This window comes from Dermacentor albipictus, chromosome 1 (assembly GCF_038994185.2).
Source record: "Dermacentor albipictus isolate Rhodes 1998 colony chromosome 1, USDA_Dalb.pri_finalv2, whole genome shotgun sequence".
NCBI classification, from domain to species: Eukaryota; Metazoa; Arthropoda; class Arachnida; order Ixodida; family Ixodidae; genus Dermacentor; species Dermacentor albipictus.
Window position 1 is genome coordinate 117,401,718 of NC_091821.1, and position 26,795 is coordinate 117,428,512.

Sequence of the window (26,795 nt, forward strand, 5' to 3'; positions counted from 1 at the left end):
ATGTTTGAATCATAGATTCCCAGAACAGGGTCCGATGAAAGAAGAGTCTTCCACTTCTTGAAGGCGGCTTCCTGCGCGGGACCCCATACAAAATCCTGTCTTGAGCTCATCATGGACGAAAGAGGCTGAAGGACTTCCGCCATGCGGGGCACAAAGCGGGCCAGATAATTTGCCATGCCCATCACGCGCCGTAACTCTGTCTTGGACGTCAGGTGTGGCATTTCTGTCACCGCGTCAAGCTTTTGCTTATCAGGACGCACTGCGTTGTTCCCGATTGTATGTCCCAAAAATGAAATCTGCGTGACACTGAATTCGCACTTATCTCTGTTCAAGGTAATGCCCGCTGTGCGGAGGCGGTCTATCACTGCCCAAAGCTGCTCGTCATGCTGCGACTCCGAGGAAGCCTGGTTCCTCGGTCCGGTTTTTGACGTTTCTGACAGCTCTGGTTGATCGGCAAACCGCTTCGAAGTGTCCTCTTTTGTCGCACTTTCTGCAGACTGCATCTTTCGCTGGACAGGACGCTTGACTGTGCCTGCTTCTTCCGCACCAGCCGCATGGTTTGGGAACGTTGTTTCCACTTTCAGGCGGAGGCGCGTTTTTCCCAACTTGTCGCGTACCGCTCTGGGACTGTATTCGGTGAACTTCCTGTTCTCGCACGCGGTGAATATCTGCCTGCTGTTGGTTGACGGTCTCGTGCTGTCGTGCCACCAACAACACTTTCTGTAGTTTTAGGTCCGGATCGAGTTGCAGAGCTCTCGAGATCTTACGGTCTGGGAGACCCACCACGAGACGATCTCGAATTAAATCCTCCCGCAGCTCCCCGTAGTCACACGTGGAAGCAAGCACGTGCAGTGCAGTAGCAAAATCCTCGACGGATTCGCCGTCTTGTTGCGTTCGGGTGTTAAACTTCACCCTTTCATAAATGATGTTCTGTCGAGGAACAAAGTAGGCCTCGTACTCTTGCAGTACGACCTCAAACTTCTGGTCGCCGGGCTAAAGCTTGAACATTTTGAAGATATCCTCAGCTTGAGGTCCCATTATATACACCAATGCATCTACTTGACTCTTTTCTGGCTTCCCGTCTAATCCAGATGCAGTTTGGAAGCGAAGAAATCGCTGTTTCCAGGGAAGCCAGTCGTTGGGCGTTGCGAAGCTGAAGGGCTCGAGTGGAGCAATTTGAAACAAAGCCATCTTACTTGGTCTTTCCTTGTAAGGCACTCGTTGGCATGTCCGGCGTCTGGCACTGTTTAGTGGGCCCGCGGCGGCGTCGTTTCAGGGCTAGTCTGACGTCCAAGAGCTGTGGTGCCTCAGATCGGCGGGCGCCACTTCTGACACCATGTTTGCGTCGTGAACAGACGCAAAGAAGTGTGCGTCTTTCACCATCGACCAGGAACAACCAAAGAACCTTTATTATCAGAAAGCAGCGGCTTTTATAGACCGCATCACGAGTGCCCCAGCGGCGCTGTAACTGCTGACGCTGCCCAAGCTGGCAAGCTATCTTATCGCACAGTTTGTAGACCCCAGGTTAAGATACCTTAGTTGCATTTTATGGAACTGCAATATTTTGTTTTAGTTGTGAAATTGTGGAGTTCTAAACTTGTCATTTCAACTTCATTTTCTTTATTTTTATGAATTATGAATTAATATAATTTGGGGCTATAAAATCGAAATTGTAGAAACTACTGACCTTTAGAATTTCCTTGTAATTTGAGTGCAATAAATATTGTTTGTATAGGTTCTGCAATAGCCAAATTAAAGCATTTCTGGCCTTAATCGTGCATAAATAGAGAGTTGGGGGTGGGGGACAGGGGGGATGTGTTTCATGTGTGTGTTCCAGCTAAAGTTGTCTATACCATGTTTTCCTAGTGCTGCTGCTTGTAATGAATTTTATTTTGTAAAGTATTTTTTTCTATATGATTTTTCCAAGACTGACTTTTATATGACTTTTCCAGTGCCCATGCACATATATTGTCTATTTTTTCAGGAATGCAGACACTGTGCAGTATTTTTGGCAAAACTGGAACGTTCCAGTGCACAGATGGTGTCTGCGCCACCTCTACAAGCCTTTGGTTGCTGCTGGCATGTCAAAAGGCCAGGCTTGTGTAATGGTGTTCCTCCTCTCAGCATTCTTTCATGAGGTATGGGATCATGTTTTACATGGCAAAAATGTTATGCACTCGGTAATGGACAGTGTCAGTGAAAAGCCATAACATGAATTTTACTGCATGATGTGGTGTATGACTGGATCCACTGACTAATTTAAAAAGCAAGTAGGGGATAAGTCGAAAGAGATTTCATGTGGCTATGGTGTTAGGCTGCTGAGCCCGAGGTTGCGGGATCGAATCCCGGCCACGGCGGCCACATTTCAATGGGGGCGAAATGCGAAAACACCCGTGTACTTAGATTTAGGTGCACGTTAAAGAACCCCAGGTGGTCGAAATTTCCAGTCCTCCACTACGGCGTGCCTCATAATCAGAAAGTGGTTTTGGCACATAAAACCCCATAATTTAATTAATTTTAAAGAGATTTCATATGCATTTTCAGAATTTGATGTGAAATTGCTGCTCTGCCAATTTCTAAATGGCCAGTAGCCTTAAAGGGACCCTGATCCACATTTCTTTGAAGCCTCAAAAACATCTTTGAATGAGTATGATACCTCTCAGGATTATATTACCGAAATAAATTTTCAAGGAGATCTAGTATGAGCATAGCATAATACTTCAAGTGCTGTATTTTTTACCTTTCCAATTCACCCTCAATTTCCTCTGTTCTGAAGAGGTGGAGGAGCGCCGGTGACGATAGTGACGATACTCCGGCTACGTCATTATGGCAAGCTGGCTTTGTTGCAGCACCATGCAGCAGCTGTGGCATTTACGCTATGAAGCAGACGCAGCTACATGTAGCTATGCACAACTGTAGGTGCACAGCAGGGTTGGAGTGCATGATTGCATGCTCCAGCCAGTGCGATGTTGTGCAGAGTGGCTTTGTTCTGCACAGATAGGCAAATTCAGATTGCACACTTCGTAGCATTCAATACAAAGCTTATTAAGCATGTCTAGCCAGGAGCAACTGGGAGTGAGCAGACACTAGCACGCATTCCTTGGAAATGCTAACCGCTGTTCATTGCAAGGTGCAGCAGGCATAGCGTACATGTGATCTGGGTTTAAGTTTCACGTAGTTCGAGGCTAGTTGAATGTTAACTAATCTAAATTAGTCGGATCCAATGGCTCTGACACTCCAATAAGCAGTGTGACCAAAGTTTCATTTCTATGTGGGCAGGCATGGCCGAGCATGAGTAGACGATAGTCAGCTCATGTTTCTTGACTGATGTCAGCTCACGATTGTATTGTGCTTAGTGTTACACTTGCGGAAGAACTAATGGACGAGCATAAAGGAACAAAACGTGGACATACACGGTTCAAACTACCAGCTTGTTTTTCTGACTTCCTTACCTCCTGAAAAATTTAACTGATGTCTTTATAACTTGTCATGTTCTTATGCTGCATTTTTTTATATATATGTTCTTCGTTTCAATAAAAATTTAGTTGAGAGTTAGCGCTCGTCCTGTCTGCTTCTAGTCTGTGTCCGTGTCCCTTCGTGCTACAATCCAAGATCATGTTACCGTACAAACTTGCCCAACTTTCTATCCTTTTGTATTACCAACTTGTTTAATACTGTTAGAGAGAGAGAGAGAAATAGAAGACAGGAAAATACTGTTAGAGAACATGCTTATACACAAGGTGATGAGGGGGGTGGTGGAAATGGGGTGAAATATAAGATATATGTATAAGCGCATTCTCTAACAGTATTAGATGAGTTGGTAGTTTGCGCCACATATGTCCATGTTTTGTTCCTTTATGTTTGTCCATCAGTTCTTCCCTCAGTGTAACGCTAAGTGCAATACAACCGTGAACGTCCACCAACTAGCTCCCATTCATTGCTTTACTAAATAATGTCAGCTATTGACAAATAGCAGCCGTGTATAGGAATCTGCTATGTGACAAAATGACAGCCCCAAAAAGGATGAGGAGAAGGCTTTGTCAAAAACAGTGTTTTAGAAAAAGGTGACTCTGGGATCGATCCACTTGTGGATCTGTGGACTGTGTTCATTCACCTAGCTTGAAGGGTGGTTCAGGACCCCTTTAAGGCTATGCATTTAAGCCTGAGTCACTCCAATGCCACAGGTGCAGGTGACCCTGATGTAGTGTCTATAATCAGCATTTAGCCAAATATGTGTATTCTATTGGCAACTATGATATCATAAAACATGGAAGCTTAACCAACAAGCTCTCATCACCATCATCTCGCCCAGTCTAGTCAATCAGATGCAATCTTGGTGCACGGGAACACTAAAATGGTGTCAGAAGAGTTATTTCATCTTGTGTGAGTGCCAAACCGACAGTCGGTCTGTCATATCCTCCTTCAGCAGTAAGCAGAAACTGGCAATCACAGCCATGGCACATGTGTCGCCGGCCCTTCCCAAGTTTCAACCTTGCACAACAGACGCCAGCAATATTGGTCACGAATGGACCAAGCGGATAGAGAGGTTCGAGAACTTTCTTTTAGCTTGCGATATCACGGCAGATGAACACAAGAAAGCGCTCCTCCTGCACTACATCGGTGAAGAAGTTTACGACATATTTCGCTCACTCCCCGACAGCACTGCACAAGCTGCAATGGCTACAAGCACAACCTAGACCATGAAGAGAATATTGATGCCAGAATGCAATGCCACATGAGCAAAATTGAGTGCTTATTTTGCTCCGCAAGTGAACTCAACATTTGCAATCTACAAATTTCGTCAAGTTCAGCAGAACATTGGCGAGTGGCTGGACACCTTCTACGGATGCCTCCGGCAGCTTTCACGCCACTGTAACTTCGAGAATGTTGATGCTGAAGTCCAGAACCAAATCATCCTTGCCACAACATAGTTTTGCCTCCAAAAATATGCCATGCTTCATTCCCTCACTTCACCAGACACAAGGAAGAACACTCAGAAGGTGTCAAACGGGATGTGTCCAAAATCGAAAATAATGTCATTTCACCAGACACAAGGAAGAATACTCAGAAGATGACAAACAGGATGTGTCCGCGAAAGCAATGTCGATAGCGATGTGGCGGTGCTTGCAGTGCATAAGGAAGGACAACACCATGGCCAACACCAAAGAAATGGACGGCAGATGCCATGACAGACTTATGCACCACACCGACCTCATGTCTCATCAGCAGATTGCCGCAACTACGGTGGCAAGTGGCCTAAGGCGGATGATCAAGTTGTGCTGCATGGGGCAAGACATGCAAGGCATGTAACAAGGTTGGTCACTTTGCACGTTTCTGTTGTTCAACAAGGAGAATGGTACAAGTAGTGGATTATGACAATGGTCCAAACAGGAACTCTCAGGCAGCCTGCGGTAAGAAGAGTTCAAGTACCAAAGAACATGCCGCCACCTATGACACTAGTTCAAGCAGTGATGAGTATGTTTTTGTTGCCATGACTTCCCCTCAAGCAGGCCCATCTCTAAAAGCTATTGTCACTGTCAACAACGTGCTGGTGACTTTCATAATCGGCACAGGTGCAACAGTGTCAATTGCTGGCAAGAATGACTTTGAGAGCTATCGCCTAAATGTGAATCTCCAGGAAACATTCGTCAGTGTTCCCATACAAAACAATATCTCCACTTGAACTTCTAGGCAAAGTCTCTGTCACAATGAGATACAAAGATAAGTGCATTGAAGAAGACATCTTTGTTATTCCAGGAAACTGTGCACCACTCTTCAGCTTCACAGCAGCATCCAAAACCTGGGGCTTGTGCAAATCACATGCCTAGTATATGAGATTCATGTGGCAAGTCAATCATGGAAGCATTCCCCAAATTGTTTAGTGGAGTTGGAAAACTCAAAAACAAGTGCATCCACCTTTTTATGAACGATACTATCCCACCTGTCACACAACCACAGGCATATTTCGTTTGCCTTACGTGACGCCACAGAAAAAGAACTTGAACGCCTTCTGACAGAAGACATCATTGAGCCAGTTCACCGGACCTACGCCATGGGTGTCCCTTGTGGTTATTGTGCCCAAAACCACATCAGCCTGATGAAATTCGAATCTGCATTTACATGCGTGTTGTGAACACTGCCATTCAACATAAACATTTGTGCCCAGCAGTGGATGACATCACTGTTGCCTTGAGTAGAGCAACAATATTCCCCAATCTTGACCTGAAGAATGAATATCGTTAGTTGGAGCTTGACACCTCCTCAAGGCAACTCGCACCACTCTCAACACATATTGGCTTGTTTCGCTACAAATGCCTGAACTTCAGCATCAGCACTGCCGCTGGAATTTTTTAGAACACCATCTGCCAAGTACTCAATCACATCCCCGATGTCCTGAATGTTATTGATGATATTCTTGTCTTAGGACAAATGAAATAGGAGCATGGCATCTCCTTGCAAGCTGTTCTGCAGCGACTACAGAAGCTGGATTGACATTCAATGAAGTGTCACTGTTATCAATGTCAACTGAATTTCTTTGAACTTATTTTTTCAGCTGATGGTGTTCGTCCTGATTGCGAGAAAATCGCAACCTTTCTACAAATTAGTACACTGGAGTCGCCTCAAGAAGTAAAGAGCCTGCTAAGAGTGACAAACTATTCCAGCAGATTTCTGAGAAATCTTGCTGACCTTGCACAGCCTTTATATGAACCGACATTGAAGAATATTGCATGGGAGTAGACAGAACAACAGCAGAACCCTCTTGAGAGCCCAAAGCAAGCCATGTCCGATGCCTCCACCCTTGCTTACTTTGACCCATCTAAACCGTCGGAACTGGTGGTAGATGCAAGTCCACATGGATTGGGTGCTATCCTCACACAGCGCGACAGTGAACACATTGTAGTGATAGCTAGCTTATGCAAGTAGAGCGATTACACCAGTAGAAAGCCACTACTCCCAAATGGAGGTGCTCAGTGCTGTATTGGCCATGGAACACTTCTTCCTTCACCTTTGTGGAATCAACTTCCTTTTTGCTGATTGATCACAAGCCTTTAGTGAGCATACTGGGAAATCCAAGATCATCACCATATCGCTCTACACATTCAAGATCATCTCGCCTCGCTTTACACATTCAACAGTGCAAGTTTCATGTACAACACAGTGCAGGAAGTAGCAACCCTTCTAATTACCTTTCCAGGCATTCCAGCTCCTGAGCTGAAAATGTGTGCTCGTATTGACAAGGTACCCAATGAGTATGTTAACTTTATCCAGCACCACAGCATCCCAAATGCCTTCTTGGTGTAGGAAGTCACTGATGCAACTAAAGCAGACCAGCAGCTACAGTCACTTTCCGGGGCTGTCCAGCGCTCCACACTCAACAGCTGGGTCTCAGCTGAACTGAAGCCATTTGCATCTATAAAGACAGAACAAACAACAACACGCGACCGCATCATCCTTCAAGAAACACACCTAGTTCTTCCCACTACCCTGCAGAAACAAGCAGTGCTGCTCACTCACAGGAGCTATCAGAGGATCGTCAAAAAACAAATGTTCAGAGAAAAGGTGTGGTTTCCACGGATGGACAAGCTCGTGCACACTTTGATTAAAAGCTGCCTCCCATGTCAAGCAGCTGTTGCCCTAGCGAAGCGAGAACCACTTGCCATCATGGAACCACTCAAGGGTCCCTGGGAAAAAGTGTCAGTCGACTTTTGTAGTCCCTTCCCAGATGGAAAGTACACTATGGTGGTGATAGATGACTTCTCACGATACCCTGTGGTACAAGTTATACACTCCATAAGTGCGAACAATGTGCTTACCTCCTTACGACAAGTCTTTTGCCAGTTCGGAATCCCTGAACAGGTAAAAAGTGGCAACAACCCCCATTCCAAGGCAGAGAGTTTGCTCCACTCTCAAAAAAGTTAGGATTTCAGCACCATCAGATCACAGCTTTGTGACCTCAAGCTAATGGCGAAGCTGAACAGTTTATGAGAACATTGAAAAAAGCATGTTCACAAGTCGGCTTGAGAACACAGATTGGGAAGTAGAGATTGACACTTTCCTGATGTATCATCCAGGTCTTCAAAGCACCTGACAACAGGAAGATCACCATATGAACTGCTGCTTGACAGATCAGTGGGAAATCTTCTGTCTTGCTATGCTGAAGCTGCTTTGGAAATGGAAGATTTAACGAAGTTGAGAACAACTGTGTTCGAAAAAAAGGCATACAACAAACAACGTGCTGATGCACGAAGGCACACTCAACCACATCACTTCTGTGTCGGTCAAAGAGTCTTGAGTAAGCAAGACAGACACGACAAGTTCACTCTATACTATGATCCAGATCCTCATACCATTGTCAGTGTTCATGGATCACAAATCAAGGTTTCAAGAGGAAATTGACTAATAAGGCACAACTCAACACTTTTCAAAGATGCCTCTGGCCTTAAACAAGCACCAGCCAGAATATCATTTGACTGTGATGACATTTGTGGGGATGTGCGACTCTCACGCGTCCCCTGATATGTTGTTTTCCCCGCATAGCTCCCGTCTTCTGGCCTGGGGCCCGCGGCGGTCGGTGTGGTTGAAGCGCAGTACGAGAGATGGAGCGCGTGTTGTGCTGCTAATGCTGCCTCATTGTGGGGTTACTTGGGCGCGTAAAGGAGAATGCTCTTCCTCTTTGGTTCGAGGTCGTCAGGCGGTGCGGACGTTCTGCGCATGCGCTGATCCATGGTCTGTGAGACCGTCTCGTGAGGCCTCGTTCAAACGCGCCACCGTTCGCGTGACCGTACGCGCGAATGACCAGGCGTTGGGATCCAGCATGGGGGTGCACATATTTGCTCGCTATCCGGTCGCGGTGAGTCGGACTTCCTAGATTTGTCACGCGCCCATCGGCATATTTTGTAGATAGCAACTCGGCTTGCAGGCATTGATCTATGAAAGGTGTAATAAATGCCTTTGTGATTGTTTGCACTACTGTGGTGTCGTTCCTTTGTCCCAATAGCATGCGGATGAGAATCCCACACATTGTATATCCTCCAGCTACCTCAGTGCCAGGTCCTGCGCCACTTGTATTGCACCAGAGTTCTCCAACACAGTGCTACCCAAAGAGAAACAGAAAGCCTTCGCATTCTTTCCAATTTCGTGATCTGACTTTGTGACTGTTCGTTGGTAGGAGACGTTCGTGACTTTTCAGCAGTGAACTGTTTTTGTTTACAGCTTTCTTAATCATGTTTGCCAATCATGTTTACCTTAAACTTTTGCCAAGAAGGGTAGTGTTAAGTTATGGGGTTTTATGTGCCAAAACCACTTTCTGATTATGAGGCACGCCGTAGCGGGGGACTCCGGAAATTTCGACCACCTGGGGTTCTTTAACGTGCACCTAAATCTAAGTACACGGGTGTTTTCGCATTTCGCCCTCATCGAAATGCAGCCGCCATGGCCGGGATTCGATCCCGCGACCTCGTGCTCAGCAGCCTAACACCATAGCCACTGAGCAACCACAGCGGGTAAGGAGGGTAGTGTAGTGTCCTTAATCTGCATTTAGCCAAATGCATATATTCTGTTGACAACTATGATATAATAAAACATGGAAGCTTAACCAACGAGATCGCATCACCAGTGCCTTGCTCGATCTAGTCAATCAAACCCAATCCTGGTCTATGGGAACACTAAACCTGGAAATGCAAATTTGCTTTCTAGTTCAGTTTGATTTGTTCACATTGCAATTTATGCCTATGGCACGCTGTTTGCACCAGACTAGAGCCTGTAGCATTTTGACCAGTCTTATTTTATGGTGTCTGCTGGGTCATAAAGAGTTCAAAAAGTACATTCACTTCCATAGAAAAAAAAAAGAAGATACTAATGGTGTTCTTTGTCTGGTAGTATTTGTCATGTCGCCACACAGTCACCATCAATACTGGTGGTGACTTTGCAGTCAGTGTATCCACCTTTCAAAGTGTGCCTGTAAATTGTCTTTGTTGATCTTGGCAGCTCCCCATAGCTATTTTATCATATCTTGTTAGCCATTTGGTAAAAACAAAAAATTTTATCGTTGTGGACAGTGGAATATAGTGGCTCTAAATTATTTTACTTCTTATGAAAGCATTCTCACCACATGGCAAGGGTGAAGCTGAGGAAGTGGCTAATGACAGCACAATGATGAAAACTATTTGATGTTGATAACAGTGTAATGGAAAGGGCAGATGTATGGACACCGAAAATCCAGACATAGCAAACCCACAGAGTTGGGCAGTTGGCAAACCCGCACACTTAGCAATTTCTGTGGGGCCTTGTGCATCACATACCCTGAGAGTGGTTATGCCTGTACATACACTTTGGAAGCCACAGCATGCAATACTGTAGTGAATGAAGATGACATTGTGCACATTGCAAATAAGTTGTTTCTAAGAGGATGGCTGTGTCCACTGCAAGAGCGTGCTGCTGTCTGTGAATGAGTTCAAAGCCGAAGGAATTGCTGGAGTCTGCCGATTTTTTTTAAAATATGGTGGCAATGCTTAATCACAAATGTAAAGCAAAACAACTTCTTGGCATTTCTTGGTAAGCACGCACATGATTAAATGTGAGCCAGAACTAACTTGCACCATAAATTACTAGGTCTTTCTGTGTTACATAACAAAAGCGGCAGCTGTGTTTCATTAAATACTATAATTACTGTTAAAGCCCAATTCCTTTTACAGTGAAGCTATTTATGGCTAGGGTTCCATCGATTTTTCGTGTCCATCAACAAATATGCACGTGCAAAAACTCGGCTCCTGAATTTGATTCGAAATTGCTTCATTCTATGCAAAAGCTTATACGTCTCATCACTTGGATATGCATTTTCAGTAGATTCGTTATCAAAGGCTCCATTTTCAAGATCGGTAGACTCTCGATCAGGTACAGACAGACAGACAGACAGACAGACAGACAGACAGACAGACACAGACAGACAGACAGACAGACAGACAGACAGACAGAGAGAGAGAGAGAGAGAGAGAGAGAGAGAGAGAGAGAGAGAGAGAGAGAGCTTTAATAACAAGGTCCTGAGAAGCTTTTCCCTAGGGCAGAGCTGCGGGCCGCTCCCACGTGGGGCTGGTAGGCCGAGCCTAACCGCTGCATCATGGGCTCTCTGGACAGCCCAAGTTTGACGTGCATATCCTGAGCTCCGGATGTTTTTCTTGCTTACGGGGATGTGAGCCATTGCTTAAGGGGGTATGAGCCATTCGTTGCCTTACGTAATGGACAAATTTCCTGTTGTGTAGGCATAAAAATGCTTACGCATTTAATAACAGGTGCTACGAGAATGTGTGAAGGCATCTCGATGGACTTTAGCAAGTTGATTCTCAAGACCTTGACGACCTGCCTGTAGTTCATGTTGGGCTTCTCCTGAAGTGTCTGTCTGATGGACTTATGCAGGTCGATCATTCCTTGGTCAGCAGTATTGATGTAATCCACAACGTACGATGCGCAGGTGTAATGGTCGAGGATTACTTGAATGTCCATGTTTGAGTTGAGAACGCCCTGCAGGGGCATCTGCATGCATCTGCATGAGCAGGCGTTTGGTGTGTTGCGACACCACATATCCTAGCACATCAGTTCAAGTGTTCTGCCCGAGTCTATTGAAGCAGGGTACATCAAGCTCCATGTTAGGCCATACGTGCCAAGTCCCCTCAGATGTTTCAAATGCCAACGCTTTGGCCACAGTTCACAGAGTTGTCGAGGCCGCCAAACTTGTGTGAAATGCAGTGTCCATGAACACACCTCTGAATCTTGCGAGAACTCTCCGTTGTGTAAACTGTGATGGGGAGCACACTGCATACTCGTGGCTGTGCCTATCATGGAAAAAAAGAAAAAGAAATAATAACAATTAAAGTAAAGGAAAACGGAAGTTTCAAGGAGGCATGCAGGCGAGTATCTTACCTGCCAAAGAAGACCTTTGCCAATTTGACACGTCAGGGGGCGGCAACACAACGGCTTCCGGCAGCTGTCCGGCCCACACACAGTGAGCCAACAGTGAAGCCATCTGCCCCCCCAGCAGCTGCAGCTAGCGCTGCTCCGCCACCCCAGCAGAAGGGACCATCAACCTTTGGGCAAGTGGCCTCAAAAGTCTTGTCCAACATGCCGAGGCCTTCACGTCAAACACAATGCTCAGAAAAGCATGTGTCCTGCACCTCGCAAGAGACAATGGACACAACCACCATCCAGATGGCGCCGCCAGCACCTAAGGAGTGGCGATACTCCGTGATCACTCCAAAAAAGACAAAACTTGCGTCATGGCACCTGGAAAGGGCCCGTGAGCTAATCTTTGTCTCTTAAACATGCAGCACAAAACACATTCATCATAATGGAGACACAAATACTACAATGGAATGTTAGAGGACTCCTTCATAACCTTGACGATATTAGAGAACTCCTACACAAACATAATCCAAAGTTGTTGTGCGGACCGAATGAATTCTATAACCTTCCTTTTAACTTTGCCGAGTTGACAGCCTTGGCTGCATGTCAGAACTCTGCATCTGGACCTGACAGGATCATGTACAACATGCTTAAACATCTCGACAGTGATAATCAAATAACGCTACTCGTACTTTTAAATGCTATATGGGCTGCCGGGTACCTTCCTACTGCATGGAGAGAATCCCTTGTCATTCAGATTCTGAAACGAGGCAAAAACCCCACATTAGTAACAAGTTATCGCCCAATGGCCCTCACAAGTTACATTTGCAACTATTTGAAAGAATGATAAACCGTCGTCTTTGCACTCCCTTGAGTCAAACTTCTTGATCCATATCAGTGAGGCTTTAGAGAAGGACGCTCTATAACCGACCTTCTTGTACGGATTTAAGCAAACATTTGTGACGCCTTCGTACATAAACAGTCCTTCTTATCCGTGTTTCTCGATATGGAAAAGGCGTACGATACAAATTGGCGTTAAGAAATTCTGCGCAACCTGTTTGCGCTGGGCATCTGCGGCAATATGTTAATTATAGAAAGCTACCTACACAACCGTGCATTCCAGGTGAAAATAGGTAAGGCACTGTCGCGTCTATTTATACAGGAAACTGGTGTACCTCAGGGAGGTGTACTCAGCTTTGCACTCTTTATCGTTAAGATAACACACTCCGTGCCTCATTACCAGCTGCTATTTTTTATTCCATCTATGTGGACGACATACAAATAAATAGGCTTGAAGTCTTGTAATCTCGCAGCATGCGAGAGACAGGTACAGCAGGGCTTAAACAAGGTGTTCAAGTGGGCAGACAAAAATGGATTTAATATCAGCCCCCACAAAAGCTCTTGTGTTCTCTTTACAAGAAAGAGAGGCCTGGTTCCAGATCCTTTTGTAGAACTGTGTGGGCAACAAATACCTGTCAACAAAGAGCACAGATTTCTAGGTGTTATGCTTCACTCCGGGCTTACTTAAAATTCTATCCCACTCAAATGGGATAGCGATAGGAAGTGTTTATTGAATCTTTACAGGAGCATAATTCGATCACAATTGGCCTATGATGCCGTGGTATATCACTCTGCCGCCCCGAGCGTGCTAAAGATGCTAGATCCTATCCACCATCTGGGTGCTAGATCTAAAGATGCTAAAGATCTAAAGATGCTAAAGATGCTAGATCCCATCCACCATCCGCCTGGCCACTGGTGCATTTGGAACAAGCCCTGTCGAAAGTCTATACGTAGAGTCAGATGAGTGGTCACTCCATTTTCAGAGAACATGCATCGGCTTCACCTGTTTTCTCAAAGTGCACTCTAATCAGGAACATCTGTGTTCCACAACCATTAACGACTTGACGTGTGCAGCACGTTTTCGTAATAGACCCTCTATGAGACTACCTTTCTTACTGCGTGTGAGAGAACTTAGCGAAGAAATGGATGTCCCAATTCTTGAACATCGCCTAATGCCTCCAGCTAAGCTATTACCACCCTGGGAGTGGCAGGCAATAGAATGTGATGTATCCTTTGTAGAGGTCACAAAACATGCTCCTGAGCTTGAAATCGCAATGCATTTCCGTGAACTTCAATCGAAGTACTCTTGCTCCAATTTCTAAACACGTCAGTCACATGCTGGCGTATCTTACGCTGCTGTTGGTCCTTCTTTCTCTGAATCAGGTGTATTGAATCCGCATACAAGTATCATTACTGCAGAAGCCTATGCACTACTCTCTGCGGTAAAACATATAAAGAAATTAAATCTTGAGAGAGCAATAATATTCACAGACTCGTCAAGCCTTGTAAAAGCGTTAGTCTACAAAGGCATACAAATCCTGTTTTTATTGAACTTTACTCGATCTTGTGCAACATTATCTCGTACACATGTAGTAATATGCTCGGTTCCTGGCCATAGAGGAATCGAAGGTAATGTGCTTGCTGACGAAATCACCAAATCAAAAGAATTGCAAGGTATTCGTTCTGCTGCTATCCCTGCCACAGACACGGAACAAGCTGTGAAGCCACTGACAATGCTTGTGGGATGCTGAAGCGAGCCATAAGCTTCATGTGATTAAGTTAGGGTTCTGGCTACCAGCTACGAAAACATGAACAGATGTCCTATTCACTCAACTCAGAATAGGACACACATTTGGCACTCATAATATAACTTTCTGCTGACTGGTGACGAGCCTCTAACCTGTGGTAGATGTGGTGACAGGCTGACTGTCCTCCACGTCTTCCTGGAGTGTTGGGAAGCCTAAAGAGAAAGGAAGAAACATTTTCCTCTTGCATACTGCTATTGTGTCCCTCTCCATCCGGCTATGTTTCTTGGCAAAGAACCGCTTTTTAAGAACAAAGCAGCCCTCGCTTTTTTGAGTGATGTCCTACATGTAATAAGCCCATTAAATTCGTAGCACATCGTCTTTCTAGAGGATGCCGCTATGATGGTTGGTTTGTATAGCACATACCTCTAGGCCCTTGTGTTTCAATAGGCAGTAGTGCCCTAGCCAATTTTACCACCTGACATCTTTTGTATATTGCATCATTCTTTCGCAATGCATTTTAATGTTCATAGTACACGTCATTAGTCCTTGCCATAATCTTATTACACATAGATTTTACGCAATTTACAGCAACTATTTTAGGCCCATTTACTGCCATGTCACATCAACTTACAGAATTCATCACTCCATTGCGTACTCATTAACACTGGCATGGCGCCCTTTGGCCATACCTGGCCCTTGTGCCACTAAACATTACACATTCATTCATTGAGTTCAGAACGGATGCAATCCAGGGATTGAACACGTTGGCCCACTTATGCTGCACGGTCTGTTCTATGAGAAGGCAGGACCTGCTAAAATCTGCTCGGAGGATTTCAGTGTAGTGTTGTTCAGAGCGTACATTGAATTGAGGAACTGTTAAGATATTCTCGTAGGCGGTGTGTGTTAGTGCTTTGTGCATTTCATGGTGCTTGGGTTGTTTTTGCCTCTCAACTTCGTTGGGGTTTTCAGTCTGAGGGAAGGGAAGAATTACCACTATACTTGCACTGGACATGAAGGGTGCCCCAAAGCAACACACCTGACTGTTGCTCCTCTTGTAGCAAGTGTCTGTGTGATGGTGAAGTTGAGTCCTTTCTCATGGTAGGAGAGATGTATCCAACGATGCGAGGAACTTCGCCATGGTGACAGTGGTGGGCATGTCCAGGTAGAATGATTCACAGAGCAGAATTATTTTTTTTACAAAAAGAAGGCTACCTATTGCATGTTCATAAAGGCATTTATTTTTGTTCAAATAAGTACATGCAGCCCTGTGGGGTCAAGGCACATGGAAAGTTCATTTCTGGACAACAAAGATGATCGAGAACACTACTGGGTTGAAAATTCCAGAGAAGGCGAAACACTTGAATAGTACATTGGATCAACAATGCCTCTAGAGTTATAAAGTGAAACTAATGGAAAGAAAGAGGATTAATTACAAATGGCAGTTATCTGGAGTTGCATTAGCCATCACTACCAACGTTTTACACTTTGGGTTAAACTGCTCACAACCTTTTTGACCTGTGCTTAGACGTTTTCTAGCTATCTTTTACTGAAACCTGTTAAACTAATGCATTCTCCTTCATTTTTTGCCATTTGCTGAGAAAGAAGAATACATTGCTGTGTTTAGGTTTTTTTTTGCAACTGCTGAAGTGTTGCTTATAACAAAACTGTCTTGCTGTCTTAATTATTTTGTATATCGCAAAGATTCTCTGTCTGTTCACATCAGCAGCTGCAAACATACTCATCAAGCTGCACTGTTGCATTTTTATTCAGCTTCCTTTAACCCTTTAAAGGCCTTGGATGAGGTCAGTTCGTTCTCTGCCAAAATTGATTTTGCACTTGACGAACCTGCCTCATTGAATATGTATATTCTGCAGCAGCGGTGGCGTAGAGGTAGAACACCCGCCTCGCGTGCAAGAGGTCCGTGGTTCGAATCCCGGTGCCGGCAATTTTCCACCGGATTAAAAAAAAAAAAAATCCGCGTGTTGATAAAATTGCATAAACAGGCCTGGAGTGTGGCCTGATCCTGGTGACCAGAACCCGTAACGCACTCCCTCACCAGAGCAGGATTGGCCACCCTGGTGCAGTACTTGGCCACAACCTCCTATATGAACAACACAATCAAACCCCGGCCCTCAGTCCCCAGCAGCTGCGAAGCAACTGACCACGGCGGCGGTCAAACCTGCGACGCTGCAGAGGGTGCTAAGAATCACTGGCTCCGGACAGGCCGCCATTGGAATATGAACCTGGCAACGTTTAACGCTAGAACGTTATCTAGTGAGGCGAGTCTAGCAGTGCTATTGGAGGAATTAGAGGGCAGTAAATGGGATATAATAGGGCTCACTGAAGTTAGGAGGCCAAAAGAAGCATATACGGTGCTAAAAAGCGGGCACGTCCTGTGCTACCGGGGCTTAGCAGAGAGAAGAGAACTAGGCGTCGGATTCCTGATTAATAAGAATATAGCTGGTAACATACAGGAATTCTATAGCATTAACGAGAGGGTGGCAGGACTTGTTGTGAAACTTAATAAGAGGTACAAAATGAAGATTGTACAGGTCTATGCCCCTACTTCCAGTCATGATGACCAGGAAGTCGAAAGCTTCTATGAAGACGTGGAATCGGCGATGGGTAGAGTGAAAACTAAATACACTATACTAATGGGTGACTTTAATGCCAAGGTAGGCAAAAAGCAGGCTGGAGACAAGGCAGTGGGGGAATATGGCATAGGCACTAGGAATATCAGGGGGGAGTTATTAGTAGAGTTTGCGGAACGGAATAATATGAGGATAATGAATACCTTCTTCCGCAAGCGGGATAGCCGAAAGTGGACGTGGAGGGGCCCGAACGGCGAGACTAGAAATGAAATAGACTTCATACTCTGCGCTAACCCTGGCATCATACAAGATGTGGACGTGCTCGGCAAGGTGCGCTGCAGTGACCACAGGATGGTAAGAACTCGAATTAGCCTAGACCTGAGAAGGGAACGAAAGAAACTGGTACATAAGAAGCCGATCAATGAGTTAGCGGTAAGAGGGAAAATAGAGGAAATCCAGATCAAGCTTCAGAACAGGTATTCGGCTTTAACTCAGGAAGAGGACCTTAGTGTTGAAGCAATGAACGACAATCTTGTGGATATCATTAAGGAGTGTGCAATGGAAGTGGGTGGTAACTCCGTTAGGCAGGATACATGTAAACTATCGCAGGAGACGAAAGATCTCATCAAGAAACGCCAATGTATGAAAGCCTCTAACCCTACTGCTAGAATAGAACTGGCAGAACTTTCGAAGTTAATCAACAAGCGTAAGACAGCTGACATAAGGAAGTATAATATGAATAGAATTGAACATGCTCTCAGGAACGGAGGAAGCCTAAAAACAGTGAAGAAGAAACTAGGAATTGGCAAGAATCAGATGTATGCGTTAAGAGACAAAGCCGGCAATATCACTACCAATATGGATGAGATAGTACAAGTGGCTGAGGAGTTCTATAGAGATTTATACAGTGCCAGTGCCACCCATGACGATAATGAAAGAGAAAATAGTCTAGAGGAATTCGAAATCCCACAGGTAACGCCGGAAGAAGTAAAGAAAGCCTTGGGAGATATGCAAAGGGGGAAGGCAGCTGGGGAGGATCAGGTAACAGCAGATTTACTGAAGGATGGTGGGCAGATTGTTCTAGAGAAACTGGCCACCCTGTATACGCAATGCCTCATAACGTCGAGCGTACCGGAATCTTGGAAAAACGCTAACATAATCCTAATCCATAAGAAAGGGGACGCCAAAGACTTGAAAAATTATAGACCGATCAGCTTACTGTCCGTTGCCTACAAACTATTTACTAAGGTAATAGCAAATAGAATCAGGAACACCTTAGACTTCTGTCAACCAAAGGACCAGGCAGGATTCCGTAAAGGCTACTCAACAATAGATCATATTCACACTATCAATCAGGTGATAGAGAAATGTGCGGAATATAACCAACCCTTATATATAGCTTTCATTGATTACGAGAAAGCATTTGATTCTGTCGAAACCTCAGTAGTCATGGAGGCATTACGGAATCAGGGTGTAGACGAGCCATATGTAAAAATACTGAAAAATATCTATAGCGGCTCCACAGCCACCATAGTCCTCCATAAAGAAAGCAACAAAATCCCAATAAAGAAAGGCGTCAGGCAGGGAGATACGATCTCTCCAATGCTATTCACAACGTGTTTACAGGAGGTATTCAGAGACCTGGATTGGGAAGAAATGGGGATAAAAGTTAATGGAGAATACCTTAGTAACTTGCGATTCGCTGATGATATTGCCTTGCTTAGTAACTCAGGGGACCAACTGCAATGCATGCTCACTGACCTGGAGAGGCAAAGCAGAAGAGTGGGTCTAAAAATTAATCTGCAGAAAACTAAAGTAATGTTTAACAGTCACGGAAGAGAACAGCAGTTTACAATAGGCAGCGAGGCACTGGAAGTCGTAAGGGAATACATCTACTTAGGGCAGGTAGTGACGGCGGATCCGGATCATGAAACGGAAATAATCGGAAGAATAAGAATGGGCTGGGGTGCGTTTGGCAGGCATTCTCAGATCATGAACAGCAGGTTGCCATTATCCCTCAAGAGAAAAGTGTATAATAGCTGTGTCTTACCAGTACTCACCTACGGGGCAGAAACCTGGAGGCTTACGAAAAGGGTTCTACTCAAATTGAGGACGACGCAACGAGCTATGGAAAGAAGAATGATAGGTGTAACGTTAAGGGATAAGAAAAGAGCAGATTGGGTGAGGGAACAAACGCGAGTTAATGACATCTTAGTTGAAATCAAGAAAAAGAAATGGGCATGGGCAGGACATGTAATGAGGAGGGAAGATAACCGATGGTCATTAAGGGTTACGGACTGGATTCCAAGGGAAGGGAAGCGTAGCAGGGGACGGCAGAAAGTTAGGTGGGTGGATGAGATTAAGAAATTTGCAGGGACGGCATGGCCACAATTAGTACATGACCGGGGTTGTTGGAGAAATATGGGAGAGGCCTTTGCCCTGCAGTGGGCGTAACCAGGCTGATGATGATGATGATGATGATTCTGCAGCTGTTAGCATGGCTTTTCATGAACTGAGCCAGTAGAACAGTATTGTAGTTACTTTTGAACGCAACTAGCAGCAGTGTTAGCTCAGGCAAGCATGTCTACTTCTTGGCCTAAAGAGGGATGCCATTGGAAAGAAAATCGGGAGAGAGACAAACCAGGTGTGATGCAAATGACGCAGAAAGGCTGTGTGTGCAGTCCTGTGCTTTGAGCGCTATCACACGACTGAAAATTTGTGCTGTTATGCAGTGCCTTGGGAATTTATCATTCTGTAATTAATGATCACATTGCACATATCCGTTAAACTTTTTTAGGGATTGTTCAGTAATCCCATTATTGCAAGAATTGCCAACAAGGTGGTATGGTGTTTGTAATGTGGCCAATGAAGCTTATTTTACTGCAGTTATGCAGTCTGTGTGACATATTTTCTAAGCTTTGGAAGGCATAGCTTATAGCTCGAAAACTCTAGGGCAATTTTGGCAACATTTCTGTGCAAAAGGTGTGTTCATTAAGGAGTTAATAAAAAAAAAATGTTGCCACTGTGTGTGAAGAGTTTTTGTTGATGTAGTGCAATATGCTAGCTGTGCTGGATATACTCTTGCTTTCAAACTAAGCTAAGTATGGGTACTCTAAAAACGGTAATGTACAAAATATTGCTTCAACAATGTTGTGCCAAGGTAAAACATTTGTGTCAATATTTTCTCTTTCAGTACCTTGTCAGCGTTCCCCTGAAAATGTTCAGAGTGTGGGCCTTTCTTGGTATGCTTGCACAGGTAAACCCTTGTACTTTCTTAAGCTGTAGTGTTTACTACATTTATAGTTTAATGACTCACAAAAGATTACCCAAATAGTTGATAGCTTATTCATTTTGGTAGAGCAAGATGTAGCAGGTGCATATGTGTGCATGCGTGTGTGTGTGCGTGTATGTGAAGCCAAGGGCTTGACAGTGATGATTATGGTGGTACATTAGTGTAAAAAAATGGACATCAACTACACTAAGACACTACAAGATTAAAAAAAAAAGACCGAGTGGTGTTTTGGCTCTCGCATGGGAGCCTTGTTCACAGTGGTGACAATGATGTTTACACAACCGTGCCATGTGTATGCATGCGTCTTTAATGGACCAACCAGTGTCAACTGCACCTAGAAGGGGCCTTTGCACCATCCTCCTCCAAAACAGCTTCGAGTGTTGAGCTTCCTTGTAGGGGCAGCTGCGTCAGCAGGCGTTTGGTGCGTTGCAACACCACGTACCTGAGCACACGAGGGTTGGACCCTCCCGCATGTAGCCGTGCGTGGCTTAGCCATGTCTGGGGAAAGGGGGATCCTGGGGGTTGAGCCTATGCTGAGTGTTTGGATCTTTAAGGCCCCCCGGCAGAGGCAGCACACCTCTTTGGCCTCTGCTTCACATAGACGGCATCTCCAAACTGACCCACCTGGAGGAAATCGGCAGTCACCTTTTCCTGTCCCCCTCTTCAATCTTCTGCTTTCTCTTTCGCTGTTTCTTCTTTCCTGTCTTCTTATCACTTCTTCTCACTTCCGTATTCTGGGTGGCAAGGGTTAACCTGGTGTAATTTATCCAACCTTAGGTATTTTATATTACGTTATAGCAGCAATGCATGGCTGGCGTCTGCAGGTATTCCTCCAACCTTTTAGCATCCCCTTGATGGGCTCGGTGGTGGGTGGCTACCATTGCTGCCGAATTTTCCAACTCTATATGGCAAATGACTTTCCACCATTACCTGATCGCTCCCTGAAGAGGGGGAGCACCGATGAAACATTCACGTTTTTCATGCAACCAAAACAATCTTTTTCCAAGTACCACGTTGTACAAAGTCAGCACAATACCAAAACAGTCTGAATGACCTCACCATTTGTTGTAGCGAAATGTCTGACGGATGCAATTGGCCGAGGCTGCAAAGTAACAAAGATGGGAAGTGGCGATCTTCTTCTAGAACTTCGCGACAAAGTACAATACGACAAACTCTCGAAACTTGTAGCATTTGGGGAAATTTTCGTCTCAGTGGGCCCACACAGGTCAATGAACACAGTGCGCAGGGTCGTCTCGGAAGATTTCCTTCTTGAACTGAGTGAAAGCGAACTAGTTGAAGGATGGCAAGACCAGAACATAGTGAAAGTGCAAAGGATAACATTAAGGCAAGATGACAAGCAAATACCTACCAAACATATAATCACTACTTTTGGAACCAGCAACCTACCTGAAACAATAGAAACTGGCTACTGCTAGCTTCGTGCCAGACCATACATCTCAAATCCACGTCGATGCTTCAAGTGTCAGTGTTTTGGGTATGGGTCACAAACATGCAGAGCGCGTGATACTTGTGCTAAGTGTAGTTCAACAGAACATGCTTCAGATATCTGCACTTTAGCAACGTGCTGTGCCAACTGTGAAGGAGATCACTCTGCCTACTCACGATCATGCCCCTCGTGGAAAAAAGAGAAACAAATCATAGAACTGAAAGTCAAACTCAACCTATCTTTTCTAGAGGCAAGCAAACGTTTCGCTCTCCACAATCAGTCCAGTCCTTCCTACACCTATGTGGTGCACCGGGGGGGCAGCGCTACATCCTTTGTCAGCCACACAAGTCACATGGAGTGTGATCGCGGTTACGCCACCAGCACCCCTGCCAGGAGCAGCCAGTGCTGTTCCGCCCCCAGTCAAGAAAGACCAGCAGACCTTCGAGCCTGCCGGTCTCAGGGCCACTGCCCGTGCAGACAGGCCCGACAAACCCCAGAGTGTGCCCACGGAGCAGGCATCATCCACCGCCTCTGAAGAGGCGATGGATGCAACCAACACTGCTCCGGTGTCCCAGACGCCGATGGAATGGCATAGCTCCATGGAGCGAGCTGGGAAAAAAGGAAAATCCCGTATTACGGGGCTTGGAAAAGCCTTGTGAGCTAACTTGAACCACATCTCCGGATAGACAACACAAAACACTTCTAATATAGCTACAAAAATTATACATTGGAATGCCAAAGGTCTGCTCCACAATCTGGATGATATAAATGAACTCGTACGCAAATTTAATACAAGATTGCTGTGTGTGCAAGAGACACACCTGAATTCTACACACACAAACTTTCTGTAACAATACGCCATTTACCGCAAAGACTGCAACGACGCTCTCGCTTCATCGGGCAGGGTCACCATAATAGTTCATAAGGGTGTCGCCTGCCAGCATTTAGAGCTGCAAATGCCCCTTGAGGCAGTTGCAGTCAGAGCAGAGCTTTTTAGCAAACTGCTGGCAATTGCTTATTTATATATCCTGCCCAACTGTCAACTCTCCAAAACTGAATTTGAAAGCTTTATTGCACAACTTCCGGAACCCTACTTTGTCATTGGAGACCTAAATGCTCATCATACCTTGTGGGGTGACTCTCAATGTGATGCCAGAGGGTGTCTGATTGAAGATTTCCTCTTAAGTATGGGTGCTTGTTTGCTAATTAAGAACCAATTTTTACAGCGTCGTAAACAAAAAATTTTTATCTATCGATTTAACCATTGCATCAAGTACAGTCGTGCTGTACTTGAAGTGGAAAGTACATAAGAATCCATGTGGGAGTGACCATTTCCCGATTGTTTTAACATTAAGGAAACAGGACAAATGCTTTCCACATATGCCCCAGTGGAAAGTTGACACAGCAAACTGGCAGCGATAACCTTATCAGCTTTAAGAAAATAAAATCAGAAGGTAGAAGAACGCACCGCCATGCCAAAAGGGACACTTGGCAAAAATACATCTCCAGCATTAATTCTTATACAGACAAAAGAAAAGCCTGGAACAGGGTAAACAAATTAAAAGGCCACGAAGCTCACCCTCTGCCATTAGTAAACACACAAGCAGACACTCTTGAGGACCAGGCTGATTGTCTAGAAGCACATTTTGAGCATGTCTCCAGTACATCTCATTACACAGATACATTCCTAAAATACCAGCGACAAGCAGAGCAGCTGACTCTGAGTCGGAAAGGAACATCCAATGAAGTATACAATCATCCATTTAGAATGGCAGAGTTCCAGGCTTCACTGAACTGTTGCAACTAGTCCACTCCAGGAAGTGACAGAATAATGTATGAGGTGATCAGACACTTATATTCGAAAACCAAAAAAACACTACTGTCACTCTTCAACTCCATGTTCTCTGTTGGAAAGAAGCAATCGTAATCCCTATTCTCAAAGAGGGCAAGGACCCTTCCTCACCCAATAGTTACAGGCCTATAGCTCTGACAAGTTGCCTATGCAAACTATTTGAGAAAATGATTAATCGTCGCCTCATCCATGTTCTTTAAAGCAACAAGGTTCTCGATCCCTTACAGTACGGTTTCAGGGAGGGCAGATCTACAACAGATCACCTTGTCCGCATCGAGACAAATATCCATGATGCCTTTATCCACAAACAGTTCTTGTCAGTATTTTTAGATATGGAAAAGGCATACGACACAACCTGCCACTTTGGAATCCTCTGTGATCTGTCCGAAATGGGAGTATGAGGCAACCTGCTGAACGCGATTCAGTTACCTCTCCTATCGTACGTTTCGTGTTAGAGTTGGTAACATTCTGTCTAGTCCTTTTACACCGGAGGCTGGTGTTCCACAAGGTGGTGTGCTGGGCTGCACTCTTCATTGTCAAAATTAACTCTATCCAGACTGTCATACCAAGTACTATGTTTTATTCTGTATATGTGGATGATATCCTGATAGGTTACAAATAATGTAATCTAAGTATCTGCGAGCGACAAGTACAGCTTTGTCAATTGTCAATAAAGCTTTGATTTGTCAAATCAATTGTCTAAATGGGCGGACGAAAATGGTTTTAAACTAAACCTTCAAAAAAGTGTGTGCATCCTGTTCTCTAGCAAGAGAGGTATACTGGCATACCCCGTAATAGATCTCAATGGAAAACAGCTATCTGTGAGCCGTGAACACAAATTTTTAGGGATCCTTTAAGACATGCAGTAAGCTAACTTTCGTAGCACACCTGAAGTATCTTAAGGCAAAGTGCATCAAGACTATGAATTTTCTGAAGCTCTTGTCACACACATCTCGGGGAAGTGACAGGAGATGCCTTATAAAGTTGTATAAAAGTCTTATACTAACACACATTGATTATGGAGCAATAGTCTGTAATTCTGCTGGACCTAGTGGTCTGAAAATGCTAGATCCTATCCACCACTTAGGCATCTGCCTTGCTACAGGCGCCTTTCGGACTAGTCCTATGCAAAGCCTTTATGTAGAATCTGACAAGTGGTCTCTATACTACCAAAGGACATATTTAAGCTTTTCGTATGCCTTGAAGGTAAAATCGGCTGTGGATCATCCATGTCATTCGATTATTCACAACTTCTCCACGACCTGGCTGTTCCATAACTGCCCAGCTGTCCAGCCTCCGCTGTCCCTCCAGTTGGAAGCACTCTCAGAAAAAACAGGATTCCCTCCTTTAGAGAATGTCCTAATGGTTCCTAATTGTTAAGCCTTGGGAGTGGCAAACTATCCAATGTGACATCTCTTTCTTATAAATATTAAAATGAGCACCTGAGGCTCACATACAATCACATTTTCTTGAAGTTAGAGAGAAGTATTCCTGTGATGAATTTTGCACAGTTCCTTCGAAGTCTTCTGCTGGTGTTGCTTGTGCAGCTCTCGGACTCTCATTTTCAACATCTGAAGCACTAAACCCACACACCAGTATCTTTACAGCAGAAGCATACGCTATAGTCTCAGCTATTAAACACATAAAGCTCACAAATGTCGCTAAGTCTGTTGTCTTCACAGACTCATTAAGTGCCATGAGAGCCCTAATTAGTTTACAAAAACATAAGAATTCTATTTTGAATTAGCTGTATAGCTTGCTGTGCTCCACATATGTGTGCAACCAAGCGATTGTCTTATGCTGGGTACCTGGCCATAAAGGTATAAAGGCAACATAGCTGCTGAGAAAAACGCTACGTCAGTGAGTTTTAGCGACGCAGATGTTGATGTCCCCATCCCTGCCACAGACCTAAAGTCTTTTCTATGTCATAAACTGAGGAGTCATTGGCAAGGAGAGTGGGATACACAAACATTGAATAAGCTACACATGATAAAACCAAAACTAGGGAACTGGATAAGTGAGAAAACAGCATGATACAAGGAAATACTTCTTTGCCGATTAAGAATAGGACACACTTGCAGTACTCACTCTTACCTCTTGACTGGGGGGATTCTCCGACTTGTAGTAAGTGTGGCAATAGTCTGACAGTCCTCCATGTTCTTATTTAGTTCCCTGCAATAGAAACAGAGAGGAAAAAGTATTTCCCTTCTGCATATCGCGAAAATATACCTCTTCACTTGGCAATTTTTCTTAGTGATGAACCGCTTGTTAATCTGCAAATAGTCTTAGATTTTTTAGCCGAAACCAACACCCTGAAAATAATTTGGCCAGGTAATTTTAACACGTGATTAACAGCCAGTGTATTCGAGGGCCCTCTTGAAGCTCTACTATCACTGTTGTTTCGTTTTCATATGTTTTTACCAAAACACAATTGCCATCACCCACATTCCTAACAAATCTGTGTCATTATTTTAGTACCTGTATATTTTACGCCATTTACGGCGACAGTCTTTAGGCCCCTTTTTACAGCCATGTCATACCTACCATGATGAATTCAGTGTCCACACCATTCACAGTACATCGGTAAAATTACCATTTGTCATGGCACTCTTTGACCATACCTGGCCCTTGCGCCATTAAACACCACATAACATCATCATGAGTGTTGAGCTTGTGCCAAATGAAGCATGAGAACAAAGGTCTTTTTCCATTGATGTTGTCACATTAAGCGAACAAAACCTTAAAGGAGGACTGAATGATATTTCTGATTCATTTTTTTTCCACTTAAGAGGAAGCTTTAGCTCGGGTGCTCCGATCTAAATGCATGTAAAAGGAGAATTCGTTTTTCTCGACAACCACTCCACCAAATTTGATGAGGTCTGTTGCATTTAAAAGAAAAACTTAAAATCTAGTGACTGTTAGTTTAGAATTTTCAATTTAGGTTGTCAGTTTTTTATTAAATATTGGCAAAAATAAAAAATTTCCAGAACACGAAACTATCAAGTTTACAACTCTGTAACTCGGCAAGGAAAAATGATATCACAATTCTGTGAATCGCATATGATAGTACATCTAAAGCGGACAAAATTGATATGTTGCACATCAATCTAAAAAAATTCAGTATTATGTA

The 26,795-nt window shown here is 44.4% G+C and overlaps 1 protein-coding gene across 2 annotated transcripts in view; it reads left to right on the forward strand.

Moving 5' to 3' along the window:
* The window catches only part of LOC135907865 (diacylglycerol O-acyltransferase 1-like), a 237,705-nt gene that overhangs the window by 200,978 nt on the left and 9,932 nt on the right, over window positions 1-26,795 (forward strand). For both annotated transcript variants that reach the window (XM_065439624.1, XM_065439625.1), the window contains 2 exons: window positions 1,985-2,138; window positions 20,268-20,330. In XM_065439624.1, the coding sequence (XP_065295696.1) occupies window positions 1,985-2,138; window positions 20,268-20,330 (217 nt within the window). The remainder of the gene's footprint in view (window positions 1-1,984; window positions 2,139-20,267; window positions 20,331-26,795) is intronic.